The sequence below is a fragment of the Capra hircus genome, assembly GCF_001704415.2.
Source record: "Capra hircus breed San Clemente chromosome X unlocalized genomic scaffold, ASM170441v1, whole genome shotgun sequence".
Lineage (NCBI taxonomy): Eukaryota > Metazoa > Chordata > Mammalia > Artiodactyla > Bovidae > Capra > Capra hircus.
Window position 1 is genome coordinate 34,227,481 of NW_017189517.1, and position 10,908 is coordinate 34,238,388.

At 38.8% G+C, this 10,908-nt stretch overlaps 1 protein-coding gene across 1 annotated transcript; it reads right to left on the reverse strand.

Annotated features, from left to right (window-relative positions):
* Positions 1–1,079: 1,079 nt before the first annotated feature.
* NXT2 (nuclear transport factor 2 like export factor 2) lies at positions 1,080–7,356 on the reverse strand. The gene is made up of 4 exons (XM_013976202.2): positions 7,190–7,356; positions 6,049–6,135; positions 4,140–4,284; positions 1,080–3,292 (listed from the first exon to the last, which is right to left on the reverse strand). The coding sequence occupies exons 1-4, from the start codon at positions 7,202–7,204 to the stop codon at positions 3,111–3,113; spliced, it is 429 nt and encodes a 142-aa protein (XP_013831656.1). The 5' UTR covers positions 7,205–7,356; the 3' UTR covers positions 1,080–3,110.
* Between the last annotated feature and the right edge of the window lie 3,552 nt (positions 7,357–10,908).

Below are 10,908 nucleotides of genomic sequence, written 5' to 3' on the forward strand. Positions count from 1 at the left end.
CTTTAACCTCATCGAGAGTTATTTTTTTAGACACACTGTATGTTATTAACGGGCTTCCTTGGTGGCTCAGTGATAAAGAATCCACCTGCAAATACAGGAGATCCCTGGGTCGGGAAGATCCCCTGGAGAGGGAAATGGCAACCTACTCCAATATTCTTGCCTGGAAATTCCATAGACAGAGGAGCGTGGTGGGCTACAGTCCATGGAGTTGCAAAAGAGTTGGATACCACTTAGCTAAACAACAAATACATTACTAGGAAATTTCCAGAAACTAGGAAAATGCCGATTCCTGTTCACCAAGCCACTTACAAGCTTAAATAAGGTCTGTGGTTCTTTCAGCGTCATGAGGTAGACATGAAAAGCAAATAACTTGGTGATAGAGTTTGAGTCATGAATCTTTAACCTTTAAGCTTACAATCTTTTACTTTAACTAATGCCTACAAATTTACACCTGAGTAGATTCCTAACCATTTTTATCTAGCAAAATTCATTACTGTATTTCATCAATCTAAGACACCATTGATTTTAAGACAGAATTTTATGTACCACTGAGAAAGGAAAAAAAGGCTGATTAAAGTATGCTTTAGCAAGAATTTATAATACATCAATTTCAGGGGTATTAAATTGTCAAAAATACGTGCCTCATTGAAGAGATGAAATACAGGGGTTGATTTCAAAGGCTGTTGCCTCTTCTCACTCCTAAAGTGTCTGTTGACATATTTTTAATGTAGAATTAAAGTTAATGGGACCATTTTTTCCCCCTGAAAATGAACTGTCTTTTGGTTTCACTGCCTACTGAATTTTGGCTAGTTTTTTTTTAATATTTGGCTAGTTTTTCAAACTTAGAATTTCTAACATTTCACTAGAAACTTCACTGCTACTTCAAACAGGTTATCTCAGGAATGTATTTCGTAGGAAAAGAGGGAAGAACAAGGTAGGCTAGAGACAAGACAAGGTCCTAGTTGTCAATCACTGTTTTCAATATCCTAACTTAAAATTCTTTTTTAAACCTTATAGTGTAAGAAGAAACAACTAACTGTTCTGGAGCCTTAAAAAAATCAAAAGACCTTAAACCAAGCTTGAGAAAACTTGTTAAAGGCAATTTTATTTATTTTTTTAAGTTACAAAAATATGCACATGTCAAAAATACAGTCTAGTCCATATAAGAGTAGTTCCAGCCATTCAAGTTATACAGAGTTTGGAAACAGCAATTTATACACAAGTCTTAAAGCACTCAAGTAATGAACAGAATACATACAACCAGTCAATTCAGTTATTGCTAGTTATATGCCACTTTTACTTGAGACTGTTCTCCTTTAGGGAAAAGGCAATATTTGGGCAATCTGATTGTTGCTACTAAAGCTGTGGTTTTAAAAAGTCAATCCAAAATTAGAATAAACTCAGTTTGAGTAGAATATGTGTAAGCTTTAGTCAGTACTACAAGAAGGTGTGGTCTATATTTCTGTTCCATCCCTTTCTCCTACTTAGTTCTATTTTATATCAGAAATGTGACGTGTAGTTTGTGACAAGAGTAAATGAATCGTTGATCTTCAAATTAAGTAACAAGAAACACTGAGTTGGAATGTGGAAACAAAGTTGGCACATCTAGTGTAACAACATGAGAATGATGAATTCAAGAACGGAAAAATGTTCAAATTTTAACCAAAAAACAAAGATTTCTTTTTCTTTAGATGCTGAGACACAGAATGAATCAACTGGTTTTTCTGAAGTTTATAGGCTATGAAGATCTGCTGTTCTCTATCTTTTCCAAAAAGAAAATGTGAGCTATATAACAGGAACATGTTTTATAACATATCTATTTGCTCAATGCCATATGGAAGAACACCATTATGAGATTAAATAATTTTAGCTTTAAGTAGTAAAAAGATCATGCAGTTGACAGTGTAAACACAGGGAACAAATCACTCACTTCGGGGGTGGATAGTATGTAGCAGACTTTTGGTCTGAAGTTCACGTGGAAGACTTAGAAGTTAAGGGTCCCAAAGAGAGAGCCATGGCTTTGTTTCCAACTTTTCTGTCAGACCCTGCTGCAGGGTCAGGCTTATTGCTGACATTTTTCCCCAACAAGTTCTTAAATTGAAACATATACTGGTAATAATAAGTATGAGGTGAACTAGAAAAACATTTAAAAATAATTCTTAGAACAAAAGTGACACTCATGACCTTTTGGTAAAGATACTTATTATCTTAATGACTTAAATTCTAAAATTAGGCTACATTTTTAGGAGGTAGAAAACAAATACCCAAAGCGTACCACTTGGCCATCCTTCCTTACTTGTGGCCAACCTCGGATCTATACATTTTTCACTCCTCATTCTCCCACTAAAGCTATTAGTCCTACTACCATTTACTATCTAAAGTTACAGACCTGGAGCTGCCAAGAAAAAGCTTTTAAAGAAGTCTTGCTTTTAAGTCACTGAGTGTATCCAACACTCGGGTATCAACTGAGAACACTTTATATCTCTCGAGTAGATTAACTCACTTCATAAGAAAACATGCCAACATGAAAAAAATTACTTAATATAAAAAGACTATTGAACATCTCCACATGTGACTCTAGTATGTCAGAGTAGTTATGTAAACCAAAACTAGTAATGCGTTCATTGAATTGCTTTAAAAAAGCTTTATATATAAACCGCATTACCAGTGTTAAACGAAAAAGGTACATTTTATACTACAAAATTAACCTAAATTAATCTAATAACAACAATAAACACTCCACTTCCTCCCAGAAAGTTACATTGTGCTGATATCCCATAGATAGTACTATAAAAAGATTTTATTTTTGCGATATGCTGGGCTCACAGTGAATATGCTAATACAGCGATCATGGATATAATATTACTGTAAGAAAGTCATTAGTGAAACATGTATAAGGCATGTAGAAAACTAGCATTAAAGCTCTTAAGGGCAATGATTCAAATTGGCACCTGCTAGAAAAGGTGCTGCTAGGAATAAAAAAATATTAAAGAAATTTAGTTTCAGCACATACTAGTTTTTAATGCTTCTACAATGAAATGAATTAATAACTCACATAAATTTCTGTTGCTGGAACTAATGGACCAAAAAAGAATGGACTTCTGCCCCCTTTAAATAGCAGCCCAATCTTGAAAACGGAAGCAGTCACTTGCAATCTTCCACACAGTATTGTTAGCAGTAGTCTGAGCGGTCAGCAGGAAGTTCTGGTTGAAGTAGTGTTGCTTGTTGCCATCAAACTTCACAGTTCCACTGGTCACAACAAGAACTGTGGTCTGGGCCTGAGTAGCTTGCTCTGCACCCACACAAGAAAAGAGAAGAGGTTGGATTCTTTACACAGGCAGATTTGCAGGCTTAAACACATTGTATATAACTTAAACACTAAAAAAAGTTTCATAAACTGTCTTTACTTTAAGCATAATCTTGAGCATGCCCACCCAGAGCCAGAAAACTCAATAACCATTTCAAAGATACTAACATTATTTTCAGTCCAGAAAGATTTTGGGTACTCTAAACTTTCAATATCTAGCTTTTTGGTTCCTGTGTTAGTATCTCCTTTTTTTTTTTTTTAACAGAACTTGGTCAAATTTTGTTTAAGTTGTCATTCTTTTCAAGAACTATAAAGGCAAAAAATCACTCAGGAAACTACTGCTTAAGATGCTTAGGACCCCATCTAGAGGTTAATCTTATAAACTGCATCAATCTGCCTGAAATCAAAATCTGCCTTGAAAGCTACCCTTTCACGTTTGCTGTGAAATTTTAATAGGTTGTAAGATAATAAAACATTAATCAGAGATATTTTTTTTCTCTTGAGACATTTCAAGGTACATAAGGCAACTATTTATTTAGGGAAAAGAGACAGTTGTTCCTCTCCATCAACAGAAATCATAGTAAGGCTCAATTTGCCACATGACTTTTAATAGGCTGCACAATCACTCAATCCACCAAAACCTACCACTGGCTCTCTGGAATTAGATGCATCTAAATGAAGATCAAAAGTTTGACTTGACAGCTGAATTTTTCATATTTAACTTGCTCAAAAAAGTAATTACTGCTACCACTGAAAGTTGTTAGCTGCTTTTGGTGTTAAAGTTCAGTGCCCACTAAAGGAAAACAAGTACCTCAAAAGACCATGATCTTACCATGAACTGGCTGGCAATCTAACATATTGACCTGGAATTCACTAGAAGGCAACATGTCAAAAAAATTGGCTAGGGCTTCCAGCCCTGTAACAACATTTCCATTCCATATTAAAGTGGCCTTGTCCAGATACAGCCTGGTTAGTGCCTAAAAAGAAAGAAAAAAGAAAAAAAGGGGAAAGATTTTTGCTTTGGGGCAAATTATCTTGTAGAAATGGATTGAAAGGTTACAGCGGGTGTTTAAACATTTTTATAGCTCTTTCTCCATCTCTCCTTCCCTTGCCCCCTCCCACAGAGGACAATGTGAACAAGGCATCTGCCTTATACAGTTGCCCTTAAATGGGTATTATCCTGTGCTATGCTGTGCTTAGTCACTCAGTCGTATCCAACACTCTTTGCGACCTCATGGACTGTAACCTTCCAGGCTTCTCAGTTCCTGGGAATCTCCAAGCAAGAATACGGGAGTGGGTTGCCACGCTCTCCTCCAGGGGATCCGAACCCAGGTCTCCCACATTGCAGGCGGATTATTTATCAGCTGAGCTACCAGGGAAGCCCTCTTAATATACTAGGCAGCTAGCTACTTTTTTTCATCTTTCACTTTAGCCACACTGAGAAACCTTTGTATCAAATGGATAGGCTTTTTTTTTTTTTAAGTTTTGCTTTCTGTAATTAAAATGAATTAAATGATCACAGGTTTCAAAGCCCTTGCAGCCTGGAACCAGTTTGAATCTCCCTCTCTTTTCTAATTCTGTGAACAAAGTTGTCTGTCAGGCCCTACCTGTACCTTTCAATCCTAGTGTTTATATACAATGTGAGCCCTTTAATGTTTGAACCATTTAATGTTGTATGTGTTAAGAATTAGTTCCTTTTATCGCCATGGAAATAGCATATTCAGTCCAAAACAATCAATAGTACTTGCTAAAGCAGAGTCTTTGATAAGTCAAGTAAGTTAAAACTCAAATAAGGAAGAATTCAACAGTTAACTCTTTAGTTCCTGGAGTCAGTCACAGGAATTTAGTGTGTCAAAGGGGACATTATTTGCTTAGCTCTAAATTTTAAAACTTAAAGGGCCAACACATATCTGGAGTCTGGAAATGAACTATGTTGCTTTCTTTTGTTTGCTACTTTGTCCTTGAAGGCACCAAGGCCCAACAAATGTCCACTGTTACATCCTGTGCCAGGTCCCACATCATCAAACATCAGTATCAAGAACTTCTTTTTAATCTTCTGCCTTAACAAAACAGCTTTTAGAGATATTTATTTCTACAGCATAGACAAGAGTTCTGTACAACACAGTGTTATACTGATAATAGACCTAGTGAAGATTCTAGGTCACATACAGAAATCCTTAAAAGATATGGCTCAGGAACACATCACAATGAAAAAAGCTGATGAAGTGAGAACCTTCTCTGTGGAAGACTAAAAGTATCCAAGCCAGGCAGATTCTATTCGTGAGTGCCAGATACAGATGTGAGCTTTAACACCAAATTATCAATTAATATATGAAATTAAAGGGGCAAATCAGGGAACATTCTCTGTAATGACAGACCCCCTTCACTAGCACTAATACTATTTTAAGTATATTGGTTAAATTATGTGATTAAGAAAATATAACGAATTTAAGTAAATATATGTTGGGTCCCATGTTAAGTGCAGTATTTAATTCCCATTTACCACCCTAAAAATAAAACAGGGTTGAGAGAGGTTAGCAACTTGCCCAAGGTCACAGAACTTGGCAAACACAAAACTGGGGTATGATTCCACAGTTCACACATCCATAATGCCATACCAACCCTTTCCTAAGCAATGTGTTTTTAGAGAACATAGCTATCACTTATGCAATTTGGATGAATGGCTGGCTCAAAAAAAAAAAACTGGTATTTAATAAAGAATAGTAGTCTGTAACACTCACCCGTCTTCTTTTGTCCATTGTCTCATAGTAAATATTGACAAATTCCTCAGCAGCTCTGCATGCCTGATCTACGTAAGTTTTAAATTCCTACAAGAAAAATTTCATTAAAATGTAATTACCACCCTTCCAACCCCTCACAAACATATCACCAACAAAAGCTGATGGTTTATTTCAATCATTATATAACTCCATACACAGTCTACATTCTTCCATATAAATTTGGACATTTTTAAGGTTAGGGCCTAGGTTTCTAACTTTCACTATTTTTAAGTACATTATGGTTAGGACATACTAACCATTCATTAGTGAATTTCAGTTTTTTCTTACTTTAAACATAAATTTACAATCTTTGCATGGCAACTGGTGTTTTAGGCTTCCAGTATTTTAGAAAACATTTACCTCAATAAAAAACGATGGGTTCTGAACTGTAAGAAAAAAAAAAAAAAGAGGCAGGGGGCGGTGCGGGCAGACGCGAATTACCATTGAATAAGTTAGCAAATTGTTGAGTTCCCTTTTCAAGCTGCTAAATTATTAAGTTATTCAAAAGTTGTTGAATGAGAAAAAAACTGAGTATGTTCTACGAACTTGTTTGAAAAATTAGGTACTCAGAAAACGTCCTCATATTATGTAAAAATTTACAGGAGTTTGTAAAGGATTTTAGCATACGTGCTGCCAAAGCGAGCAATGTAAAGGATTTTAAAACGGAAGAAAAGAAATATTGTTGCGGTTTTCTCCTGCGAGAAAACTACTTTCTTCCCCAGCCATTTACCAGACCAAACTATTATTTGAATTAATAACTAATTTCATTCCACTCTCACGTAATTGAAAGTTATTTAAATCGTGAAAGGATTACAAGCCATAAGCAACAGACCCCAACATTCCCAACTCTCGCTAGTTTCCGTCTTAGGGTCTTTTCCAGGATCGGAAAGCAACTGCACTGCCCTGGGAGGTGGGGGGGTCGGGGGTCGTGGGTCGGCGGTCGGGGAATAATGAGGGGCTTCCGAGAGCGGGCCCCGCCCCCGGCGCCTGGCGGGCCAAACCCTGATTCGCCGCTTGACCACGTGACCGGCAACCAGCCCGCCCCAGAGCCCCTCCCCTCAGCCGCCTGCGCCCGGCACCCTGCGGCGGCTGGGGCACTCACCACAGCCATGGCCATCGGGGAGTCCGAACTGTCCTTTTTCTTCAGTGGCGAAGTCACTACGTCTTCTTGTCCCCGGTTCCCTCTCCTGTGGGATGATCAAATACTTAGCAAGACAGCGAAACCCGCCAAACGCACAGAATTCTCTGCCCGCCCATTCTCTCCCGGAAGTACCTCGGTCCTATGTTAAAATCACCCCGATGTACCAACCTTAAGTACAGTTCTCTTGAGTTCCGACCGTCCCGTCCCGTCCCGTCTCCCTTATGTACTCACTTGTTTGATATTTATTAACTTAGTTTAGAAAAAAAAAAAATCACTCCGCTTTTGTAACTGGATAATCTTAACAAAAGTATCCATTTCGCCAACACGTCCAAGGACAGCGGAAAAAAAGAGCTATTTAAAGTGTCTAATGTGCGGGCTTCTTTGCTCCAGGGGGTGGGGAAAGGGCTAGCTGATGAAATCTACCAGATCTGTAAGCGAGTAGGAAAAGTGGGTAGAGCTTGGGGAAAAGCGTGCAACAACACTGGTAGAAAATGGCGTAAAGTTCTGGAACCTTCTCAAAGACTCAATCTTAACTGAATTTACCCGTGTCTTAGTAATACTCCTAAAATTATTCACTACTTTATAATATGCTTAGGGTCACAAAACTAATTGTAATTCAAGTTTAAGTAGTTTAACTACCACTGCAACCAGACTCCACTCCCCAACATACTTCAAAACCACTCAAAGTCCCCAACGATGTCTCGGCAGTCAAGTCAGTCAGATATTTTGATAGTCTCTTTACCACGAATAGCTGGTGTGTGGCTCCTCAGAAAAATAATTTCTTCCTTGGTACTGTTCTCTGTCTCCCTGAGACCAGTCACTTCTGAATTTTCTCATACTTCAATCTGCTTTTTTCCTGTCTCCCTCCCTTTGGTCTAGCTCTAACTGAAGCAACGACTCTCCCCCGTACCCTATGACCTCTGTGCCCCTCTTATTGACGTCACTTCCAGGGTGTCTTCCTGTTTAACACCTCTCTCCTCCTGCTGCTACTGCTAAGTCACTTCAGTCGTGTCCGACTCTGTGCGACCCCCATAGACGGCAGCCCACCAGGCTCTCCCGTCCCTGGGATTCTCCAGGCAAGAACACTGGAGTGGGTTGCCATTTCCTTCTCCAATGCATGAAAGTGAAAAGTGAAAGTGAAGTCGCTCAGTCGTGTCCGACTCTTCTCGACCCCAGGGACTGCAGCCTACCAGGCTCCTCCGCCCATGGGAGTACTGGAGTGGGTTGCCATTGCCTTCTCCTCTCTCCTCCTACGTGGTCTCAATTGTTACTTGTATGCTAACGAATTTCAATAGCATGTATCCAGCACAGCCCTCCAACTCGTCTCTGGGTTGCAATTCTATTTATTAAATATGAACACCAGTGTGCACTACAGGCTTCTCAGACTTGGTGAGTCCAAAATTTGAATGCGTTTTTTCCTCTGTACTTATAATCTTCTGTATGCTTTCTGTTATCCGTGCTTGAATTTTTGGAATGTTTCTATTTAAATTTTTTGGTGTCTTTCCCCTCCTCCCCCCATCATTGTAATTCATTCATTCATTCAACAAATATTTATTGAATGCATACTATGGGACAGGCATTGTGCAAGGTTCTGGGTATATAGTGATGAGCAAAATAGACATGATCTATACCCTCATGAAGCTCACAAAATAATTTTGAATAATGGACAATAAATGAAACAATGGATTACAGAGGAGTTCCAAGTAACTTGCCCAATTCTGCTCATTCTCCACCAACCCCCTCCCCCCACCCCATTCCGCCTTTCTTTCTCTTTCCTCGACACAAACTTTGATCGCTCTATTCTCATTTTTTCCAAAATTCTTCTAGTTTTTGAAGACCTATCTTAGTCTAGCCTCAATTTTCCCTTCCAGACTTCTCTCCTATTATTTACCAACACTGGCAAAGTTAACTACTGTTTACCAAAAATGACTCATGTTTACCGATTTATAGGTGATTGTCTGGCATACAGTCCCTGATTCAGAAATATTTTCCTACCCATGACAGAGGAGATTATGCAGCCAGCCCCCTGTTTGAGTGTATGAAGTTGGGACTGATTAGATACATTTTGATGTGTTGAGAGGTATCAGTACAATTCAGGAGATGGTTAAGGGGCCTGGAATAGCAGACTGTAAGAGCAATAAACTGGGTTGTAGGGCCGCTTACGGCTATTCAGTTCAGCCATTTCTCTTGGTCAAGTGTAGACATATGGAACCCAAGCTCTTTGGACTTATCACCATTCCTATCTGAACCTTTCCCTTGGTCTTGATTCAAGAAGGACTAGTCTAGGTCACTCAAGGAAGTGATCTGAGCAGTCAGTCTCTTCTCGGGTCTCTAACTGGTGACCAGCATTCACTAAGTTTTCTGCTCTACCCACTAAGTTAGCCAGGCACATGTGGCCTGTTCACATTAAATAGTGCTTTTGAAAAAGAACTTTTTTGAGATACAATTCATACCACCCATTTAAGGTGTAGAATTCGGTGGATTTTAGTATGTTCAGAGTTGTGAAAGCATCATCATGAAATTTCACAACTTTTTAAATGTCCTGAAAAGAAATCCCTTTCCCATTAGCAGTCATTTCCCATTCCTCTTTCACCCCAGCTCCTGGCACCAGTAATGCACTTTTTACTTACATAGATTTGCCATTCTGGACATTTCATTTAAATGGAATCATACAATATGTGGTTCTTTGTGTTTCAGCAATGTTATCAAAGTTCATCCATGTTGTAGCATGTATCAGTACTCTTTTCCTTTTAATTGTAGAATAATATTCCAACTGTATGAATATAACATTTTGTTTATTCATTAATCCATTGATGGGCATTTGGGTGGTTTCCATTTTAGGGTATAGTGAATAATTCTTCCATAAAAGTTTGTGTACAAGTTTTTGTGTGGACGCTTTCAATTCTCTTGAGTAGATATCTGGGAGTGGAATTTCTGGGTCATATTGTAATTTATGGGCTTCCCAGGTGGCTCAGGGGTAAAGAAACCAATTGCAATGCAGGAGCTGCAGGAGATGTGGGTTCAATCCCAGGGTTGGGAAGATCACCTGGAGGAGGGCACAGCAACCAACTCCAATATTCTTGCCTGGAGAAGCCCATGGACAGAGGAGCCTGGTAGGCTGCAGTCGATGGGGGTCTCAAGAGTTGGATGTGACTTAGCAACTAAACCACCACCAGGGGCCTATTGGGCAGATTGCCTAACTAGTAGTGATCAGATGATTCTTGATTGGTTTACTATTTTATTTTGGGGAGAGCCCAAACTGTAATTAAACCTTGGTTTGGTGACATTGAGGCTTAGCATAAACCATTCCATTTTGGTCCTGTTTTATTTTTAAACATATCTTTAACATTTTATGGAACTGCTGGATTGTTTTCAACAGTGGCTGAATCATTTTACAATCCCACCAGCAATGCATGAGGGTTCCAATTTTCCACATCCTCACCAACGCTTGTTATTGTTTATCTTGAAAAAGAAATGTTTATTAAATTAATTTATTTTAATTGGAGGCTAATTACCTTACAATATTGTGGTGGATTTTGCTATACATAGATATGAATCAGCCATGGATGTACATGTGTCCACAATCCTGAACCCCTCTCCCACCTCCCTCTTCACCCCATCCCTCTGGGTTGTCCCAGAGCACCAGCTTTGACTGTCCTGCTTCATGCATTGAACTTGCA